The sequence below is a fragment of the Natator depressus genome, chromosome 2 (assembly GCF_965152275.1).
Source record: "Natator depressus isolate rNatDep1 chromosome 2, rNatDep2.hap1, whole genome shotgun sequence".
Taxonomy (NCBI): Eukaryota; Metazoa; Chordata; order Testudines; family Cheloniidae; genus Natator; species Natator depressus.
The window spans coordinates 228,600,730-228,623,950 of record NC_134235.1 but is presented as its reverse complement, the minus strand read 5'-3'; the positions used below and the strand labels follow the sequence as shown (position 1 = coordinate 228,623,950).

The 23,221-nt window shown below is 41.2% G+C and overlaps 1 protein-coding gene across 3 annotated transcripts in view; it reads left to right on the top strand.

Moving 5' to 3' along the window:
* Positions 1-23,221, top strand: part of C2H10orf67 (chromosome 2 C10orf67 homolog) — a 159,577-nt gene that overhangs the window by 71,162 nt on the left and 65,194 nt on the right. For all 3 annotated transcript variants that reach the window (XM_074946078.1, XM_074946079.1, XM_074946077.1), the window contains exons 7-10: positions 3,742-3,889; positions 5,119-5,177; positions 7,517-7,582; positions 18,271-18,333. In XM_074946078.1, the coding sequence (XP_074802179.1) occupies positions 3,742-3,889; positions 5,119-5,177; positions 7,517-7,582; positions 18,271-18,333 (336 nt within the window). The remainder of the gene's footprint in view (positions 1-3,741; positions 3,890-5,118; positions 5,178-7,516; positions 7,583-18,270; positions 18,334-23,221) is intronic.

Below are 23,221 nucleotides of genomic sequence, written 5' to 3'. Positions count from 1 at the left end.
CAAAGACTCTTACGCAAAGTAAGCAATCATGGGATAAGAGGGAAGGTCCTCTCCTGGATCAATAACTGCTGAAAAGACAGGAAACAAAGGGTAAGAATAAATGGTCCGTTTTCAGAATGGAGAACGGTAAATAGTGGTGTACCTCAGGGATCTGTACTGTGACCAGGCTGTTCAACATATTCATAAATGTTCTGGAAAAAGGGGTAAACAGTGAGGTGTCAACATTTGCAGTTGACACAAAATTACCCGAGATAGTTAACTCCAAAACAGACTGTGAAGAGTTACAAAGGGATCTCATAAAACTGGGTGACTGGGCAACAAAATGGCAGATGAAATTCATTGTTGCTAAATGCAAAGTAATGCACATTGGAAAACATTCCAACTATACATACAAAACGAGGGGGTATAATTTGGCTGTTACCACTGAAGAAAGACATCTCGGAATCATTGTGGCTAGTTCTCTGAAAACATATGCTCAATGTGCAGCGGCAGTCAGAAAAGCTAACAGAATGTTAGTAGCCATTAGGAAAGGAATAGATAATAAGACAGTAAATATCATAATGCCGCTATATAAATCCATTGTATACCCATGCCTTGAATGCAGTGTGTAGTTCTTGTCACCCCATTTAAAATAAGATATATTAGAAATGGGAAAAAAATACAGAGAAGGGCAACAACAATGATTAAGAGTATGAAACAGCATCTGTGTGAGGGGAGATTTAAAAGACTGGGACTTTTCATCTTGGAAAGAGATGACTAAGGGAGGATATGATAGAGGTCTTAAAATCATGAATGATGTAGAGAAAGTCATCCTGTGGACCTCATTGCCAGGGCATGTTGTGAAGTCCAAAAGTGTAACTGGGTTCAAAAAATAATTAGATAAGTTCAACGATGCTAGGTCCGTCAATGGCTATTAGCCAAGATGGTCAGGGATGCAACCCCATTCTCTCACTGTGCTAAGTCTCTATTTGTCAGAAGCTGGGAGTAGATGATGGGATGTATCACTAATAAGTTGCCCTGTTCTGTTCATATCCTCTGACGCATCTGGCGTTGGCCATTGTTGGAAAATGGGATACTGGGTTGATGGACCATTGGTCTGACCTAGTATGGCCGTTCTTATGTCTAAGGTACTATTCAGTATGAAGTAAGGTAGAATCTGGCCCTAAATTTGTCATATTTCAAAATAATGTATTCATATTTACCTAGTTTTCTATTGGAAATTTAATAAAAGTTCATACCTTTAGCAACTGTGTATTTTTGCATTAATTAAAACTAAATAAAAACAGTTTTGATATTTAAAAATTATTATTGGGTAAATTGTAGATTGAAAGTAACAAATCAGTAATTTTATATATAAAGTGAGAGAGTTTAAAACCTTATGATTGCCAACCACTTTCTAGCCCTTTTTTGGTTACGTCCTTGAGTCCAAGTCCCTTTGGTTTAAGCAAGCCAAAACTACTGCTGTGGACAGATGGTAGAGAGAACACTACCACAAAACCTGCCACTCAAAGTGTAACAGATGACTGTAGCTACAGAAAACTGTCCCTTTGTTCATTTTGCTAATGAGTGTCCTCATTGCAGCATGAGACTGAATAGTTAATTATTTGCAGTTCTTTTTTATAACAGATGGTGGAGCTAGAGCTAAAGGTTATCCCTGCAAAGCACAAACCATAAATTGATCTGTGAATAAAATAAGCCTGCTATGTTTTCCTGAATTGATGCATTAAAACAGTAAGAGATAAAAAGACTATATTTTGATTTTAAAATATCGCTTAAAAATTTTACAGTTTGATTCACATGACTAAGTCAAACATTTCTAGTTTCATTTATGATGATGGTGATCCTCATGCTTTCAGCTGTTGATGCTCAAATTCTGCCTGGGCAAAGGAACTCATGCCTAAGCCTATTAAGTTCTGAAACAGTTATTTAAAAGGTCTTTTGAATTTGTAAGTTTGTTCTGTAATGGTTTAGAGTTGAACAATGTTAGAGGATAATGATAAATAATCACTCAAATATTTTATTGGCTGTTTTATTAACAACCCCTCTGCAGCTTGTTAGAGACTTCCTATAGGATTTCCAAGTTTCTGGAAAGAGTTCTTGTAAAAATTAATCCTAGTCTAGTAACTAACTAATAAGAATAAATAAAAAGCTGTTTTGTTAGTTTGAAAATCTTAACATAAAAACTTAACATAATTTCATTAACTAATATTTGACCTTTCTGGAAATTGCTACTTCTTAGTTAGCAAAAAAGGGGAGCTACAAACTAATTTTAAGGTTGAATTTTTGAAACACTATGGAATTTTATCTACCTGATGCCCAGTAAAATCATTGAGAGTCCTGTGGCCAGAACTCTATGTAACACTTTGAAGGTTTATTCCTAAAAGTTTGAGTGAGCACAAGGGACTGAGATTGTTTTGTTTTGTTTTGTTTTTTGAGAAAAACATTCGAAATAGTTGTGCAGGAGAGAAAGTTTGCCATAAATATATTTTGCTTCTGAGTTCAGGTTTACATGTTTTCTTAAAAACTCAGAATTTTACTTCCCAAGTTCTAGGTACCAGATTCTTACTTTTTATCATTAGGTAACCTGGAAAAGGAGGCCCTACTTTCACATGCTTATTTTTGCCATGTGAAACAAATATCTTAAATTTTATTTAGTAAGCAAAGTAATTAATAACCTGTTCTTTGTTTTTAATATTTTTAAGGCTTTCAGAATTCAGTTTAATAGCCTGGTATTACTCTAAAGTTTTGTTCCAGCTTCCGAAAGCTTTTCTGTAATTTTAAAAGAAATATGTGGCAGTAAAATCTGGACAGCCATAAGACAATATATTCAAATGTTTTCAATAGCTTTGAAACAGACAAGAAAAAAAGAGTAGCTGTCCCAATAAGCTTCAGTTGCATAAGAAGTCTTTTCCATAATGGATGTGGCAAGATTTAAACAAAGGACACGCATAATAAAAATGTAAATGAGTTTGCTTTACTAAAACTATAACTTTAAAGTCTTTTGTTGTATGTTATCCTGGAACCTTCTTACAAGGTAATCACTGTTTGCATAGAGATTTAAACCATAGTCTTCAATAGCATTAAACCCCTGCACGGTCTATGTGTGACAGGCATGCAAAGCCATGTTAATGTTCAGAATATGAATTGCCTCTGGGTGGCTCCGACACCAAGTAGAAAACCAACTGTGTTGGTATCAGAAGGCCTGATGGACTCCATGCGGCTCCCAGCCTGCAAACTTCACCACTTTGACATGTGATGTGCTCCTCATGACACTGGCAGCACTGTCACTGAGAAATGGCACAAAGGCAACAAGCCCCCCTCCTTAGCCATGCACTTTGCAACCCCCTGGTGTTGCCTGTCCGCAATCTCTCCTGCCTGCCTAGTTACCAACGGCACTTCATAAACACAGAGGGAAGTGTGGGTGGATAGGCCCCAGCTGCCTTCCTGGACACAGCCTCCATAATAAATTGACCTGAATGATGAGGGCACACAAACAGTATGATATGCATTATTCCTGTCAATAAAATGTCCCCATGTGTTATGGCTTTGTATATAATGTACTGCAGTCTTTCTTCCAGCAAGATCCTATTTAGTCTCTTGACTTTTTTGTGTTCAGATTATAACTGTGTAATAGAATTCAGAAAAGTATATGATAGCTGTGTTGTATAATTATTATATTTGTGCAGCATATTTAAATCCTTGATTCTTTACTTAGAAATACAAGGGTTCTCAATCTTTCAGATTATTTTTGGCAGCGATGATGACAATGAAAAAAAAATACTCAAAAAAGAAAATGAGGCTTTCAGAGGAGAGGTTTCTAAACTACTTGATAGGATTTCACATCTTGAAGAGTCTCTGGAACGCAGTGAAAAAGAAAATAATAAATTAGGTAAAATTTTCATGTGATGTTAGGTCAAGTTGACATTTAAATAGAGTATGAATTAAATGTTAAAACCAAAATGCAAATCTAGTATGGTCCAAAAATGTGGTAAGTTATTCTTGGACTTTCTATCAGCTTATTTTGTACTTTTTAATTATTCTAAACTTTTTTGAATATGTCTATTTACTTTTTTACTCATGATAAAAGAATATTTGTTTATATGGAAGTTGAGACTTCTTATGTTGGTTAACAGAGTTGCTGGAGTTCATAAAATATAACACTGTTATTTTGTAGTCTGCAAAATTACTAAAATCTGAGAAAAGTGTTATGTAAATATTTGTTAGTAAATGATGAAATATATTGTTAGTTTTAATTTAGTTGCCTTAGGAGGAGGAGGTAAAATGGACACTGTATATAGAATAGGTTTCTGTGCTTATACATATGTATTAACATACACTTTCTGGGAAAAATATGAATGATATGTTTGTGTAGAAGTCCACAAAAATGAATTTATTTTTCAAGTTATCAACACTGTTTTCAGTACAGTTACTTTACAACATTTTTTAAAAAAAATTCATTTTGTCTTATTCTGTAATTGAGAGTATGTGTGTATATGTATAAACACACATACACACCATTCAGGTTATAAGAACAATTAATAAGTTCAGTCTTTACTTTCACGTTACCGCTAGTATATTGTCAGTGTTAGAAAGCCCTTATGGAAAGCTAGAAATCTATGGCATTAGAACGGAATTTGTGTGGAAAATCTGGCTTCTGACTTTTTTGTACATCCAAATAGATTAGAAATAGTAGTACCTTTTATAGTAGAAAGATGAATTTGACATAAACAGGATTCTTTATTGCTGTTTATCATCTGATTTAATGGCGCCTCTCATCTTTTCATAGTTTTGTTTGGGCAATAAAGAACCACCTGCTAAAGCACTTTGTATTGGCTGTGACTAACAGCAAGGATGTCCAGAACTAGTATTAATGAAAAGCTGTGGGCACTCAGCCACACTTGGCTCTTGAACTTACTTCTTAATCTCTATCTGACCAGCCGGCTGAACAGCAGGAAGAAGGCTATGAATGTCAAGGGCAGTTGTGAAGGTCAGAGTTCTGCTAGGACTTTCATCCACTGTGCATTCCACTAGGCTTAGACTGACCTGAAGCATACAATATAAATTCATTGATGTAGGCTTGTAATTTCATGCTCTACCTTTCTCCCTATTTGTTTTCAGATAAGGAGGTTCGAGGTATGCAATTAAAAATGGAAAAAGATGAGAAGACTGTTCAAAAGGTACTGTACTGTTTTGACATTGATGGACGTCTCTCTAAGCAGAAAAGCAGCAGGCTTGGGTTATTCTCAAAGTGTATTCCAAATAATATGAGAGAGCTGAAAAATAGTCAATATCATTTCAATTGTTTCAGCTTTTGTTTTATGTTTGTATAACTCAGTGATGAGTACAAATGAGCTGGTATTCCTGCCTATGCAGAAGATGGTGGTTCAGATTGTCTTCCTTCTGTCATGTCAGCATTATTTTTGCTGTATTTTAACACTATTAAATTAGACACTTGCTCACTTCTGAACCTCAGCAAACTGTACTGGAGTTGGGTAGAGTACTTTCATTAAAAAGAAGGGCACACGTATATTTTTAGAGGAAGAGTAACAAGGATCAAATATGGAAATATCTCTAATTTTGGGCAAGAAAAGTCTTATTCTTGATAACCTGTAGTTTGCTGTGTATTTTCTGTATTTCTGGATAATGTTATTAGTTTGTCTTCAATATTATTTATGTGTTATCAGTACAAGGCAGTAGTTGAACAAGACATAGTAAATACAAATTAATGCTTCTTGGCACAGGGAAGTTCTAAAAAAGCAAAAACACCTCCTTGAGAGATGGGGAGACATTGAGATCTATTTAGATAACATGCCTAGATATCATGCCAAGTGGTTTTCTTTTCTACAGTGCATTATTCCCTTTCTAAAAATGAAAGAGAAATCAAAGAACTTCTTCTCACTGTAGAAAGTGGACTCTTTCCATGAAACATTTTTCAATGTGATCTATATCCCTTTTTGAAGAACTTCAGTTTAGCAAGGTCTTACCCTTTTCATTAAGGTATTTTCATCTTTGTGGTGAAATCTCTGGGAAGTAATGACCCTTTAAATGCTAAAAATCTTCATATTAACAAGTTGTTTTCACTGCCCAGGGAGAGGAAGAATTCTGTTTTGCTGAGGCACAGGAATGAAAGTCAGGAGATCTGGGTTCTATTCCCACCTCTTCCATAGACTTTCCTTGCAAACTTAAAGATGTCACTTCTCACACCTTGCTTTCCCCTCTGTTAAATGGGGATAATACCAACCTATCTCAGAGGGGTTTTGGAAGGCTAAATTTTTTAATGTTTGTAAACCTTTGAGATCCTTTTGATGAACCCTCAAATTAGAAATGGAAGCTACAGATGAATCCTAAGATTAGATATGGAAAACTCCTATTGGTCCATCCAGTACATCTACCGGCCAGGGGTGGATTGTTCCCTACAGTACATTTTCGAGTGTATTATTTATATTGTGGAACTGCCCAAAGGCTCCAACAAGATTGGGGTCCCATTGTGCTAGGTTCGATACAAATTATATATAGATGAAACAATCCCTGCCCCAAAGAGTTTACAGCCTACAGTTTGTCTAGTTTAGTTTGCAAATCCTAATCCATGGATTTCTGACGCTTCTTTGGAGATTGTTCCACAGCCTAATGCATCTCACTGTCGGGAAGTTTTTTCACTGGGTAATCCACTGAAAATTGTTTTTGGCTTGATATCTAGAATGTTTGCACTCGGATAACTTTAAAATTGGGTTAATTTTTTAAAATTTATACATGCACGGATTTAGTCCTCAATGACAATAGGTGTCTGACATGCCCCCATTAAAAAGGCTAAGTAAACAGGTTATATATACTGAAGATGACTTCAAGGGTCAAAGAAAAAAGAACATCTTTGCCCTCCCCAGAAAGCCATCAAGCAGCAGTTGAACTACTCCAAAACTGCCACTGCATCTTGACTGCATCAGCCCTTGTGAATGCTCTCCAAACACCCCCGTTAGAGGTGTGTGGTTTGACGTTGGATCAGTGTAATCCTCATTCTGAATACTTCCCTCCATGGGAGGGGCTCCCTATACCCATTCTTTGTTTTGCAGGTTGTATAGATTTCCTAGTCAGACTCCCTCCACCTAAGCAATGGAGCATCATTAGTTTGACTGTGTTCAGAACTTCATGCAGTTCTTATTTGGGCCAAAGGATTTGTCTCAGAAAGCTGTTTTTCAGAGTGCCCTTCATTTTAACCTGCAGCTCTTTAGAGATCTGATCTTGTGTATTTTGTATGCACGTTCAGGGTGTGTTCAACACAAAATGAAAGTGTGAATGTTTGGTGTGTGAATTGCACATTCTGCATGTGGCATTCCTAGTGCACCGTCAGGTTTGTTTCTAGGTATCAAGGTATGTGCCAAGATGCCTGTCTGTCTATCATTCGTTAGGTTATATATATGCTGTATTTTCTTTGGTAAACTATATTTAGAAAGGATTTTGGAAGAATTCTACTTGCCTATAATCTAAAATGCAACATTACTTTTTATGCTTTTATTTTTAGTTAATCGAAGCTCAAGAAAAAATAAAGATGGAACTTGAAAAGGAGAGGTCATTAAATCAAAGTATGGTAAGATTCTTGTGCTTAAATTATTTTTATGAACTGCCATGTGTTTCAAACTTCATAAAAATGGTTGTTTTCATATATATATATATATATAATTCTTTATTTTATTTAAATATTCAGTTTGTTCTAGGTGTCATATGCAGCTTATATGTACTGTTTGATTTTTTTTTTTTAGAAAAATGATTTTAAAGAGGTTTTTGGATAATCAGTTCAGCAGAAGCCTAAATTTTACTCTACTAATGGAAGAAACATACATATAAAATGATTTTTAAAGATTTTTTTAAAAAGAACTTAAATATTGTTTGGCACAGAAGAACTTGGAAAACATTTAACATTATGTGGAAAGGTTTGCTCCTACTGATTACAAAATGTCATAGACAATGATAGAGGGAGCCCTATCTTAAATATTTTTGTATTCTGTATTAGTCTCATAAGAATACTGCCTTTTATTTTCTTTTTACGTGTTTCAAGAACTTTCCAGATGGCTGATTGTTTATTTTATCATTTGACCTTTTTTCTAACTTGGTCTCGCAGCGGTTTTCATACTGGTCACCACTAGTATGTCTTTGTTACAGTATACTGACTGGGTTTATTATAATAAAAAATAAAACACAGCTTGACTTGCAATATAAATGTGCTGGAAAAGAATATGATACTGTTTAGAAGAGAAAAGGTTGTGAATAGAAAATCAGTACCACTTCAGTTACTTAAACATTTGCTTTTTTTCAGCTTGTCAAACTTTGTGCCAAGTCATCGCTGCTTTTACTTACTTTGTTTTGTTAATCTTAGCACAGTGTGTGTTGGGCTATCTTGACATAGGGCCAAATCCTGCAAGTCCTTACTCAGTCTTTGACTTCAATGGGACTTTTGCCTGAGTAAGTACTGCCGGATTGAGTCTTTAGAAATGGATGAAAAACAGAATTTCAAGATTATAAAGGAAGCCTTCTTTGAAACCAGTTTTTAAAGGCTGAGAAGTAAGAATAAGTTGATCTATAGACGTGCAGTCACATAATGTCACATAATGTCACTTTTACTGAGACACTCCTCAGAACAGAACCACACTAAAGGATTGTCTGCATTACCTCTCTATTCTTTTATGGTAGCGTGTGTTTCAAAGGCTGAGCCTCTTTTTTCAATTTACTGTTACCTAAGACAAGGCACAGCAAAAGTGGAGGTGATCATTCAAATTCATTGTAAGTTCTTCTAACATAAAAACCTATTAATTAAAATGCATTTAAAAAAAACCAGAAGACCCTGCAACATGAATGGAGCTACTGCACATACATATTTAGGGCCATATTATGCCTTTAGGATACACCCCGATATAGGGGCAGTGTAGAATTATTTCAGTGCAGGCAAGGAGATAGTATACTTCCTAGAGCTCCCTAGCCTGCATCTGCTGTGAGCTTTCCCTTAAGAGGGTGCAGCATGTGCCTCCCTCCAACTGGCCAGCTCTGCTAGCTGAGGTCAGATGTGGGGAGGCAAAGCCCCACCTCTTCTCTGCCCTCTCTCCATCCTTCAGAACCAAATAAAGATTGCAGTTACAGCTAGTCCCTGCACAGAGGTGCAAAAGGGGTGAGGAGAAAAGCTCCTTGAGCCTCCTCCCTTCCATCCCTATATGCAAACCGGACATAATACGGCCCTAACTGTATGTATATAGAGAGGGCAGAAGAGGAAAATCTTGAAAATATATTCAGGAGAACAAGCTTTAAAGTGAATTCTCTTTTTAATACCAATAAATGCTGGTCCTTAACCAAGTGTCGTTCTAGAATAGTACTACTCCAAACGTACTCCGCTCACCCAGAAACGCTTCTTTGGGTGTCTTCTTGGAGAAATTACAAAAACTAAGGCTCACCCTGCCTTTTTGCAGATGTATTAGTATAAGGATGCAAAAGAAATCAGTATATGAGCCTCCAGGCTTTTCTGTTAATCTCAGCCTCTTTCTTTACTCTTCTTCCACTCCCCATTGAGTTATAGAACATCTGGTACCAAACTCATGGAATGTCCCTTTGTTTGGCTAAGTGCAAAGTTCTGAACTCAGGTCCTTTAGTAGGGTGACCAGATAGAAAGTGTGAAAAATTGGGACAGAAGGTGGGGGGGGTAATAGGTGCCTATATAAGAAAAAGCCCCAAATATCGGGATTGTCCTTATAAAATCAGGACGTCTGGTCACCCTATTGTTTAGTAAAGATACAGAGAATAGATATCTGGTTGCCTCTGAGATGTGGTGAAGGAATCCGGGCAAGTCTTGAGCACCTGTGGAACCCTCTAATATTATTAACATACATAGCTTTTTAGCCATATTTTTTCACAGTATATTACCCAACAAAGCAACATTAAATGTATAGGAGACTGTGAAGGAGTGCACTATCCCTTTAAGGGGCAGGCTGCAGCCAATGCAAGGACAGCCTGGGGTGTACTGTAGAAGAACCAGCTCTCTGAGTCAGGTTAGTTTAGACTCCTTGAGTCAGAGAGAAACCACCAGCCATGGCAGCTTTCATGGTTTCTGCTCCCTTCTCTCCTGCTCAGCTTCAGCTTCCTGTTTAAACAGCCCTACCCTAGGGTGGGGCAGGGTCTCCTTGGAGTGATGTCCCTGTGGGTGCTTCACTCCAGGTGATGGTGCGTCCTTGCGCCATTGATCGGAGATCTTTGGTAGCAATGCCTCGTCGGAACGCACGCACTCAGCTGCTGAATTGTGGCGTTGTTAGGGTCTGCCTGAGCACGCGCGACCCTCCCCCAGTTCCTACTGAACCGTCCTTGGCTGAAGACAGGACTTGGGGCAGTGCTCATCTCTTCCCTGGTTACTGTAGGAAATAAGTAGAGAACAATAGAAATAGTTAGCTAGACATTTCCCAGTTCTCCCTTTCCTTTAGCATAGTTCGTTAGTTTAAAAAAAAATTTTTTTTACTCAGGTTAGTTTCTCGTTGAGACGTCCCCGGCTGCTTATATTTTCATGATGCCGGGGTCTCCAGGCTTTAAGAAATGTGGCTCCTGCAAGGAGTCTGTGCTGCGGTCTGATGGGCACTCACTCTGCGTCAAATGCCTTGGAGAGACACAAGTCCCTGCGAAGTGTCTCCATAGTACCAACTTAAAAACTAGAGCTCACTGTGACAGAGACTTGCAGCTAAAAAGGCTTCTCATGGAGAAAGCTCTGCAGCCGCCTGTGGAGAAGGGCAGTAAACCCTCTCCCTCACACTCCCCTGCCAAGTCAGAACCGACCGGGAGTGCGGCTTCACCCTCTCACGCAGGGCCGGTGCAACCACTAGGTGAACTAGGCAGTCGCCTAGGGCGTCAAGTGGTTGGGGGCGGCCAAAAGCGCGCTCCGGGGAGGCGGTGGAGCGGAGGTGAGGTGGGGCAGAGGGGCACGGGGAGGGCCGCCTGCAGCAAGTAATGGGGGGGGGGCTGGGCGCACAAGGGAACCCCTCCCCGTCCCAGCTCACCTCTGCTCTGCCTCCTCCTCTGAGTGCGCCACCCCGCTCTGCTTCTCTCCCTCCCAGGCTTGCGTGCCAAACAGCTGATTGGTGCTGCAAGCCTGGGAGGCGGGAGAAATGGCGGCGTGCTTGGAGAGGAGGCAGAGCAGAGGTGAGCTGGGGCGAGGAGTTGCCGCACTGCTCCCCAGGCCGAGGGGAGAGGGAGCTGCGGGGAGCTGCCGCAGGGGGGGTGCCTCAGGGCGGAGGGGAGCTGCCACGGGGGGGGGGGGCGCTTCAGGGCGGGGGGGGCAGGGAGCTGCCACAGGGGGGCGCCTCAGGGCGGGGGGAGGGGGTGCAAGGTGGAAGTTTCGCCTAGGGTGCAAAACATCCACACCCCCAACCCCTGACAGACCCCCCGGGACTCCCACGTCTATCCAACCCCCCCATTCCCTGTCCCCTGACTGCCCCCCAGAACCCCCTGCCCCTTATCCAGCCCCTGCATTCTCACCAGCCCCCTTACCATGCCGCTCAGAGCAGCAGGAGCTCGCAGCCCCACTGTGTGGCCGGAGCCAGCCATACCGCCCGCACTGTCTGGCAGGAGCAGCAGGCCAGAGCGCTGGTGGTGCACTGAGGCTGTGGGGGATGGGGAACAATGGGGGAGGGGCTGGGGGCTAGCCTTCCCGGCCGGGAGCTCAGGGGCCGGGCGGGACAGTCCCGTGGGCTGGATGTGGCCCACGGGCCATAGTTTGCCCATCTCTGTACTAAAGCCAAGCAAAAATCGCTCCAGGCTGCCGCTCACACTCCACGCACTGCAGCACACCAGCTTAGGGAGCAGCAACAATTTTTGCACCAGGAGGATATCTCCGTGGCCCCTGAGCTTGACTCTCCATTCCTAGACACGGAGTGCTCACTGTTTGAACAGCAGCTCTCACCACCTGACCTGGCTACTTTCACTGCCTGTGAGAACGACATACAACAGCAGGCAGAGTTCTCCCCGCCTGATTCTCCCCCTCCACTGGAGCCATACATATCTCAAGACACGGCACATCATAAGAACCAGCCTCAGTTTCTTTACTTTGTTCCCCAGTGGGTGGGACCCCACTTTTCCTACCCGGTACCCTGGCCTCAGTGGTACCAATGGTCGGCTCCTGCCACCGCTCCTCCTTGCACCCCTTCTACCAGATCGCAAGCTCGTCCTGCACCTATATCCCCCAGCTCTGATATCTAGAGCTCCTGAACCCCCCCTTTAATAGGTGGGTTATGAACCCTTCCTGGATTTACCGGCTCCTGCCTCACCATCAGCCGTGGAGGACGCCCTCCTACCTCCACCTCCACAAAACGTGGACTACTTTAAGCAATTCCAGGAACTTTTCAAGAGAGTGGCACTCAGCCAGGACATCCCTTTGGAGGAAGTCCAGGAGACATAACACAGACTCCTCAAACTCCTCCAACCCTCTGCAACCTCAAAGATTTCACTACCCATAAACGAAGCCCTCCTAGAACCAGCTGATACTCTCTGGCAGACCCCTGTCTCCATCCCACGAACATGAAAGAAAGCTGAACTTAAATACCCCATGCCCGTGAAGGATGTTGATTTCTTATTTTCCCACCCACAACCCAATTCTCTTGTGGTGGAGGCAGTGACACATAGAACAAAGCAGCCACAATACTGGCCCACTCCACAAGACAAGGACCTCAAATGCTGCCTTGCCCTCCTGGGCCGCAAGGTTTATACCTCTTCCACTCTACAATTTAGAATTGCAAATTATTCCACCCTCCTCGCAAGCTATGACTATGACAACTACAACAAGCTCTTTGATTTTCCTCCAATATCCCGGAGGACAGGAGAACAGACTTTAAGTCAGTCCTCGTCGAAGGTCAGTTGGTGTCTAGGACGGCACTACAAGTCTCCATGGGCATGGCGGACACAGCAGCTGGCACCAGTGCCACTGCAGTGGTGATGCGCCAGTCTTCCTGGCTGTCTACATCTGGTATCCCCAAAGATCTGCAAACCAAAGTGGAGAATCTTCCCTTTGACAAAGACAAACTCTTTTCCAAAAAAAACCCGATGAAGTCCTTCACACTATGAAAGACTCATGGGCCACTTTGCGCACACTGGGCATATAACCATCCCTCCCCAGGAGACAATGGTATCAACCTTATCAGAGACCCAGTGCACAATAATATCACTGAGCCCAGTCCAGACCGTATGACACTGGGAGAAATCGCAACAGACCTCCTAGGTGCAGGCAAAACCATGCGCAACCAACTACTTCCTACTCATCGGGAAACAAACAACAATTTTGAAGTGCTGGTCTGGGGTCTGCGTGACCGTCCCTTGACTCTGCTGCCTATTTGCCCATTTGGCCACCGCCTCCAGGCCTTCCAACATGTCTGGCAACAGGTCCACAGGACCGCTGGGTCCTGGAAATCAGTCAGGTTACTCCATCCCTTTCCTATCTTCCCCGCCCACCCTTCCCTGTCCCTCTTCAGGGACCCCTCTCACAAGCACCTCCTCCGTGTAGAGATGGCTCATCTTCTCCACCTAGGTGCAGTGGAACATGTACCAACGCAACATTGGGGAGAAGGGTTCTACTCCCACTACTTTCTGACCCAAAAGAAGGGAGGGGGATGGAGACCTATACTGGACCTATGCCAACTGAACACATTTGTACACGTACAAAAATTCAAGATGGTCACATTAGGCACAATAATACCCGCCCTGGAACAAGGGGACTGGTTAACAGCCCTCGACCTACAAGACGCCTATTTCCATATATCCATTCATCCAGCACACAGACGCTTCCTGCGATTCACACTCATACACAACCACTTTCAATACAGTGTACTTCCATTCAGTCTCTCCACAGCACCGAGGGTATTCTCCAAGACCCTAGCTGTAGTTGTAGCCCACCTCCGCAAACATGGGATTATACCTTTCCCCTACTTAGATGACTGCCTTATCAAAGCCAGCTCCTACAACGAGACGTTAAAAGCGACAAACTTTACCATCTCCCTCTTCCACAGTCTAGGCTTGCAAATAAATTTCCAAAAATCCACCCTGATACCTACACAGCTGATAGAGTTCATTGGAGCTCACCTGGACTCAATTAGAACCAGAGCCTCACTTCCACACACCAGATTCCTCACTATTACGCATCTCATATGCACAATCTCTGTTCGCCCCAGAATACAGGGACAGACCTGCCTACAGCTTCTTGGTTATATGGCAGCCACCACCTTCATGGTCAAATACGCAAGGCTGCACATGAGATGCCTTCAGGGTTGGCTCAATTCCAACTACAAATCCAGCAGACACAGTTTCTGCATAACACTGACTCCGCCAGCGAACATATTGGCCTTCCTACATTGGTGGACAAAACCAGAGAACCTATGCATGGGTGTTCCCTTCCATCCACACTCCCCAGTACTCAGGCTTACCAAGGACGTGTCCCTGATAGGTTGGGGAGTGCACCTAGGCAACCACAAGGTACAGGGCCTCTGGTCCCTATCAGAGACGCGTCTGCACATCAGTCTTCTAGAACTCAGAGCCGTCTGTACGCTTGGCTTCACTTTCTTCCCACCATAAAGAACAAGTCCATTCAAGTTCTGATGGACAATATAGCATGTATGTTCTATATCAACAGGCAGGGGGGAGCATGATCGCATTCCCTATGAACAGAAACCATCTGATTATGGAATTGGTGCATAAAATATCACATAGAAATCACTGCTTTCTACCTGCCTGGGTGTCACAACACTATTGCCGACACACTCAACAGATACTTCTCCAAAGAACACGAATGGGAATTGCATCCCACAATACTCCGACAGCTCTTCTTCCACTGGGGCACTCCATCGATAGACCTATTTGTCACTCCTCAAAACTGCAAATGCCATCTATTTCGCTCCAGAGCGGGACTCAGGAATACATCTCTAGAGGTTGCGTTCCTCATTCCTTGGAACATTTCCCTGACATACGCTTTTCCACCGATATACAGGGTTCTACGCAAGATCACAGAGGACAAGGCCCGGGTCATACTTATTGCCCCAGCTTGGCCCAGACAGACATGGTATCTTTACCTGCTACTCATGTCCATCCATCCTCCAAGGACTCTCCCTGATAGGCCAGATCTGCTGTCCCAGAACTGCGGTCGGCTTCTCCATCCACAGCTCCGGAAACTCCATCTGACGGTGTGGTTCCTTCATGGTTTCAATCCCACAAATCAGCCTGCTCGGAACAGGTCCAATATATCCTCCTGCACAGTAGAAGGGACTCCACTCATAAGACTTACCTGCAAAAGTGGAAATGCTTCTCCATCTGGTGCTTCCACAGATGCCTGACACCCCAGACTGCAACCCTCCCTGATATCTTAAACTACCTTTTCAAACTAAAACAGGACAGGCTTTTGCTCAGTTCTATCAGAGTACATCTTGTGGCCCTTATCACCTTCAATGACACTCTGGATGGTTATTCACTTTTTGCCCACCCCGCCATGAAATACTTCCTTACGGGCCTGCAAAATCTCTAACTTGAGATTCATTCACCAGTAGCCTACTGGAATCTAAACCTAGTTCATCACCGTCTCATGAAACCTCCTTTCCAACCCCTGGCTACCTCATCCCTGCTCCACATGTCCATGAAAGTGGCTTTCTTGGTTGCCATAACATCAACGAGAAGGGTTGGTGAAATAAATGCCCTGATGGCCTACCCTCCCTACACCATTTTATCCAAAGACAAGGATACTATGTGACCCCACCCCAAATTCCTCCCCAAGGTGCAGTCTACCTTCCACCTTTACGAGCCAATACATTTACCTGTATTCTATCCCAAGCCTCACATGACTCCACAGGAAGTGGTGTTACATACACTCAACATCTGACAGGCTCTTGCATTCTATCTTGACAGAACTAAACCATTTCGTAAATCCCCTAGGCTATTTGTTTCTACTACCGAGAGATCAAAGGGTGATGCTATCTCTAAGCAAAGACTCTCCAAGTGGATCTCGGACTGCATCAGATCCTGCTACCAGATCCACGGTGTTCAACCACCAGAGAATGTCATAACTCATTCTACTAGAGCAATGTCAACATCGGTTGCCTTCCTTCACAACGTACCTATTACAGACATATGCAAGGCGGCCACATGGACATCTGACCACACATTCGTCAATCATTATGCTATCACACGAGATACCATGGTAGACGCCATAGTCGGCCATATGGTACTGTCTACCGTTATCCCTGCCGCAACTCCAAAATCCCACCAACCATAGTGGGTACTGCTTCACATTTACCTGGAGTGGAGCACCCACAGGGACAACACTCGAAGAAGAGAAAGTTACTCACCTTGCAGTAACTGAGGTTCTTCAAGATGTGTGTCCCTGTGGGTGTTCCACTACCCACCCTCCTCTCCTCTACTTTGGAGTACTAATCAGACAACTCTACGTTGGAGAAAGAAATGGGGGGCGGGTCCGGGATGCGTGCGCTCAGGCAGACCCTAATGATACTGTGAGACAGCAACTGAGTGCGTGCCTCCCGACCAGGCACTGCTACCAAAGATCTTCGATCAGTGGCACCAGGACGCACCGTCACCTGGAGTGGAGAACCCACAGGGACGCACATCTCGAAGAACCTCAGTTACTGCAAGGTGAGTAACTTTCGCTTTTGTGGACTTTCTAAGTTGTAGAGCTCTGAACCATGGTCCTGAATTATTCCTGTCTTTAAACCTTATTAAAAGGGGACTTGGTATTTGGTAATGTATGTTGGCTTCTCCTTGACCCAGGCTGTTAAAGCAAAAAAAATTGCTGCCCCAACTGGGGGAAATTTAAGGTGGGGTGCATCTGCAAACCAGGCTGTAAGGGGGTACATGCAGGTGGCCCACACCTTTACAGAAACCTATAAACAATACTGTAGGTCATTTCAGTAGCATGACATAACATCAGAAATGGAATTTTATTATTGTGGAAGGGGGGAAGCATTTACTTGTACAAAGACAATTGCATGAGATGTACACCTTTGGGCTAAACTAGTTTTCAATTCTGCCAAGTAGGAGACATTAAGTTTGATTACCATTCTCCCACTCTCTTTCTCCTTGGAGTGGGAACACACAGAAAAGCAGATGCTGATCCTTTGGGAATGGGAAAGCGAAAGCGCAGGGGTAGAACCTCCCATCAGCCAAAAGTTACATGCCCTGTTGATCCAGTCTTCTTTGGGTAGAAAGAAGATGTCAACAATGTGACTGATTGAGAGGGAGGAAATTAAAGTGGTGGGGTGTGTGTGTGTATGTGTGTGTGGAAAGGCAGAAATCCTCAAATTATATAGTGTCTTTTTGGGAGGGAATGTTTTGAATATTGAATGTAAATGTGATTAGTAACTAAAGATCAGTCCTGGAGAAATGAATGATACAGCAGAACACTGGACATAAGTTCTTTAAAGCTTTTATACTTTCAAATAATTTCTGCTATAAGCTCTACTAAAATTATTATAAAATAATTACATGAAGATTATGACATAGATAAATATAGTCATTTCTGGATTTTACATCTTTTGGCCTTTTTATTATAATTAATAACAAAAAGTTGAGAAATACAGTATAAACTAACTTTTCCTACTGTGGTAAATACTGACAGATTTAATACTGAAAAGAAGCTAGTATACAAAACTGAATCAGTTGCAAAGTTCTGGAAATAATTTCAAGTGGAAAGTGCTAATTTAAATGTCCTTCTTTACTTTCTTCCAATTTGACAATTATACCAGTATTCAATTTGGTTCCATCATTTATAACTATAAATTTGTTTTCCTCTTTTTTAGCAATGCAATTTTATAAGAAATACCATGCAACAATACTAAAACTATTGTTTTTTGCTATTGTTGAGTGTAAGTCAAGTAGCTGCTGCTGTTTTGAAATCTTTTGACCAGTCAGAGTTTACATCGAGCATATCTTTCCAAGAAAAATTGTGGGCAATAATTAAGTCTCCCATGTAGTCCTATTCAAAGGCAGTAAACTATGAAAACAAATTTTCAGTGTAATAGATCAAAGCACCAGTACATTTTGCTTTGAACCTGGATAAAGCTGCATTTCATTTTTTAAAGAATTAGTAATTACTTATGGAAGATGTATATTTTTGTAATATTTCTGGAGATGTCAGAATTTTAATTAATGTCATTGTTCAAAGAAGTACAATATTAAATTAATGTCTCCCTCATCCTCTCTGTATTACATTTTATAAATGTTTGTGTCTGTACTTTTGCTCAGCTTTTTTGTCATTCATTTTAACAGCTCAAAGAACAAAAAGACACTGAGACAAAAGTGGAAAAGAAGTTAACTGAACCACAGAAAAAGGTACGTTCATTTTACTTCCTAGATGGAGCATATACTTCAGTTAATTATATGATACTATGAAATACACCATATACACTGTACCTGTAATATATTTGCCTTATCAGACTTTTTCTACCTCCAGTGGTTACTTTCCCTACACTTCACTGATAACTAAACTAATACCATTTTGTTTAACTCTCCTCTCTTTGTTACTTTCTGCTTGTCATCCACATGCCTGTAGATAACATATCTAATTGGCTCAGTCCTCTCTTCCACTCACTCTCCCTTTGTAATGAATATGGACTTACACTATTCTTAGTCATGGTAGTGAGGTTTGGTAGGAGGAACTCGCAACTAAGCATAGTTCAGTTGTTGTCCAGCTGAAATGTGGCAGCCCTAATACAGCAATCTGAACGTAAGAACATCAGAAAACTACTCAATATGCAAAACTACTCAAGATAGTTAAGTCCCAGGCAGACTGTGAAGAGCTACAAAACGATCTCTCAAAACTGGATGACTGGACAACAAAATTGCAGATGAAATTCAGTGTTGATAAATGCAAAGTAATGCACATTGGGAAACATAATCCCAACTATATGTATAAAATGATGGGATCTAAATTAGCTGTTACCACTCAAGAAGGAGATCATAGAATCATAGAATATCAGGGTTGGAAGGGACCCCAGAAGGTCATCTAGTCCAACCCCCTGCTCGAAGCAGGACCAATTCCCAGTTAAATCATCCCAGCCAGGGCTTTGTCAAGCCTGACCTTAAAAACCTCTAAGGAAGGAGATTCTACCACCTCCCTAGGTAACGCATTCCAGTGTTTCACCACCCTCTTAGTGAAAAAGTTTTTCCTAATATCCAATCTAAACCTCCCCCATTGCAACTTGAGACCATTACTCCTCGTTCTGTCATCTGCTACCATTGAGAACAGTCTAGAGCCATCCTCTTTGGAACCCCCTTTCAGGTAGTTGAAAGCAGCTATCAAATCCCCCCTCATTCTTCTCTTCTGCAGACTAAACAATCCCAGCTCCCTCAGCCTCTCGTCATAAGTCATGTGCTCTAGACCCCTAATCATTTTTGTTGCCCTTCGCTGGACTCTCTCTTGGAGTCTTGAGATCTTGGAGTCATTGTGGGTACTTCTCTGAAAACATCTACTCAGTGTGCAGCGGCAGTCAAAAAAGCAAACAGAATGTTGGGCATCATTAAGAAAGGGATAGACAATAAGACAGAAAATATCATATTGCTCTATATAAATCCATGGTACGCCCACATAGAATCACAGTGTCATAGAATCACAGAATATCATCTTGAATACAGTGTGCAGATATGGTCACCCCAGCTCAAAAAAGATATACTGGAATTGGAAAAGGTTCAGAAAAGGGCAACAAAAATTATTAGGGGTATGGAATAACTTCCGTATGATGAGAGATTAATAAGACTGGGACTTTTCAGCTTGGAAAAGAGATGACTAAGGGGGGATATGATTGAGGTCTATAAAATCATGACTGGTGTGGAGAAAGTAAATAAGGAAGTGTTATTTATGCCTCATAACACAAGAACTAGGGGTCACCAAATGAAATTAATAGGCAGCAGGTTGAAAACAAACAAAAGGAAGTATTTTTTCACACAACACACAGTCAACCTGTGGAACTCTTTGCCAGAGGATGTAGTGAAGGCCAAGACTATAACAGGATTCAAAAAAGAACTAGATAAATTCATGGAGGGTAGGTCCATCAATGGCTATTAGTCAAGATGGGCAAGAAGAGTGTTCCTAGCTTGTGTTTGCCAGAAGCTGGGAATGGGCAACAGGAAATGGATCACTTGATGATTACCTGTTCTGTTCATTTCCTCTCGGGCACCGGGCATTGGCCATTGTCGGAAGACAGGATACTGGACTAGATGGTCTGACCCAATATGGCCATTCTTATGTTCTTACGTTCCTAATTTGGGCCTATGACCCTCAGGGATGACCCAATATGGCCATTCTTATGTTCTTACGTTCCTAATTTGGGCCTATGACCCTCAGGGATGACCCAATATGGCCATTCTTATGTTCTTACGTTCCTAATTTGGGCCTATCACCCTGTCTAACACTTACAGGGCCTTTCTACGCTGCAGGTTACTGGGTGGCAGGTAGTTGTAAGCTAAATCATATTCCAGGACTTTTAGGGTATGTCTAAATTGTGATAAAAAACCTACAGCACCAAGTCTCAGAGGCTGGGTCAGCTGACTCAGACCAGCTGCGGCTGTGCTGTGGGTCTTTTATCACAGTGTAGATGTACCCTCAGTGTGCTTGAGCAGTTTCCACATGGGACATTACTATGCGGGCAAACTGGTGTGCTGTAGATTCATACCTTGGTTTGCCACGCAGTAAATTGCTGTGTAAATAGGCACTTTAAAAATAGCTGAAAGAATCTAAATGATGAGATTTCTTTTTTATTATGGGTATACTCCAAATTTTCTTTATACTAATAGGAATATGCAACATTAATGATTACATCTGTCTCCCCTATTCTCTGCCTGTGGCACATAGTAGTTTAGTCTCCTGTGGGCTGTAATACCCAGATCTAATTTCAATTGTTGAGTTTAGTGTTTGAGTGCTGAGTGGTGTCGGTGACCTGTGATATACAGGAGGTCAGACTAGATGATCTGATTGTCCCCTCTGGCCTTAAATTTTATGGCTCTGTGACATTTTCAAATTTGCGCATAGCATTTGTTCCCAACTTTCAAACAATAACAATGTCCATCTTGTAAAATAAATCTATAAATCTGAGATAAATCTGTTAATCAACAGTTAAAATATATTAACTAATCTTACTACAGTGCACCTATCTGTACTCAAAGCATATGTTAAAAAATTAAGTAACTGTTGACTCTCTTGAGGTGAATATTAGGATTTATTGACCGAAGAGGAAAATACTGACCGATGTGAGGGTTTTTTGTGTTTATGCGGGGGAGGGAGGCTAAGAATATATGGGCAGATTTTTCAAGATATTTAGGCACCTAAACATGCAGACAGTGGGATTTTCAAAAGCACACCAAAAATTAGGCACCTAGGTCTATTAAAAATCTCACTATCTGCATCTTTATGTTTCTAAATACCTTGAAAAACCTGGCCCATTGTCAAGTAAATGTGATGGCTGCCAGAACCCTTAAACTTTGCAGTCCTTGCAAAGAATGATTTTTTTTTTGTAACCTTTTGCATGTGTAGTTTTTATTTGGAATGAGATGAGGACTCCACCAGTTTACACGAAGGTGTAATGAGCATGTGATGTGAGAAAATTAAATTGTTATCTAATCTTCTTGATGTTCAGGCTGTTATACTCAGCATACCCTTCTCCCTCTTTTTGTTGAGCCAATGCCAACATTTCTCTAGAAAAAAAATCCTCATTCACTTTATGCATCCAGATTCCCAACCAACCTTACAAAAATAAAATTCAAGCCTGCTTTATTAATAAAACTAAAATGTAATCAAAGATTTCTGTGAAACTATTAAATCATCAGTACATTACCAGTCCTCACTGAGGGACTGTATGGCTCAGGGATTTACTATAGGGATATGGTACCATCCACCTTTAGGGTCACCAGTTTTAATTTGGTTCATGTCAGCATAGTAACTGAAAGCAATTACTCTCTGATGACTCCCTGGTAGTCTGCATGAAATGAACTGGCGATCTCAGTCCTGATCATTGGCTGGCTCCCTTCGTTTTTCTTCCTCTTTCCATGAGGTAGACACCTTCCTGTGTAATTATAGCTAGGTGAATGTAGAGAGGGAAGGTATGGTATCTCATACATAAGTCTTGTTCACTATCTCCAGGCTGGCCATTATAATAAATCCCACATCGTACTTGTTATAAATAGAGGTACATACTGAGAAAGAAATACACACATCTTTTGGCTCTATTAATATGTTATTTTAAGAGGGGTTTTTTAGTGAAAAATGGTTAATATTTTTCTAAAAATTGACTGTCTCTCCTAAATAGGGATGGTTGGCAAGTATGACTCCATAACCTGCTAAGATTAGTCATTTGAACTATTCAACCTAACTGTAGGGAGGAAACAAAGAACCTAATCTAACAGAAGAAATCTGAAAGTAACTATGTTTAAAGATGATGCTTTTGAACCATCTTCTGTACATCTCACTCATTTCCGCTCTTCACCAAAGAGTGTATAGTGAGACTCATGCTAACTTGTTTGGCCTTTTGGACTGTAAATGAATAATACTGTTATTCAAAGTTTTGGTTTTTTAGAAAAAAATGTCTTTTTGTTTCAGCCAAACAAAATTCTTCCACTTGTGGTCTTCCTTAACTTTTCAGAGAACTTTGTTTAATATCTGCAAGAAAAAAACTAGACACCTCTTAATGAACAAAAGATTTATCTTTTGTTTCATCATTTCTAAAGACATACTGAATTTAGGATAGACAAAGGTTTTGTTTGACTAAAGTTTGCTGTAATTCTTGATCTTCCTAAAACTTCAAATAATAGCACATAGCAAGCAAGTACTTAGAAGTTAATGTCTAAATCGATGAATTAATCACCTTAACTTTTTCGAAGCTGTATTTCTTACAACAGTTATTTGGTGTAACTTATTAATCATACTTTATATTTGGAAATCCATGGCATTTGGTGGGAACAGCACACATGGTGAGATAAACTGAAGTTGAGGCAGGTCTGAAAGGAAGGACAGAAACATTACCAGCAAACTGAAATTTATAAAATACTTCAAAGCAAGATTTGTTGCTATTAATACATAAAATGCAGTATATTGTTGAGTTCGGTGTTTGCTATCTTTAAGTATATCTCAAATAAAACATTACAAGCATGGAGGTATATCAGGTCAGGAGCGAGTTGCAGTGACAGAATGCCTTTATTCAAGTATTTCTTTAATTATTATTTAGATTTA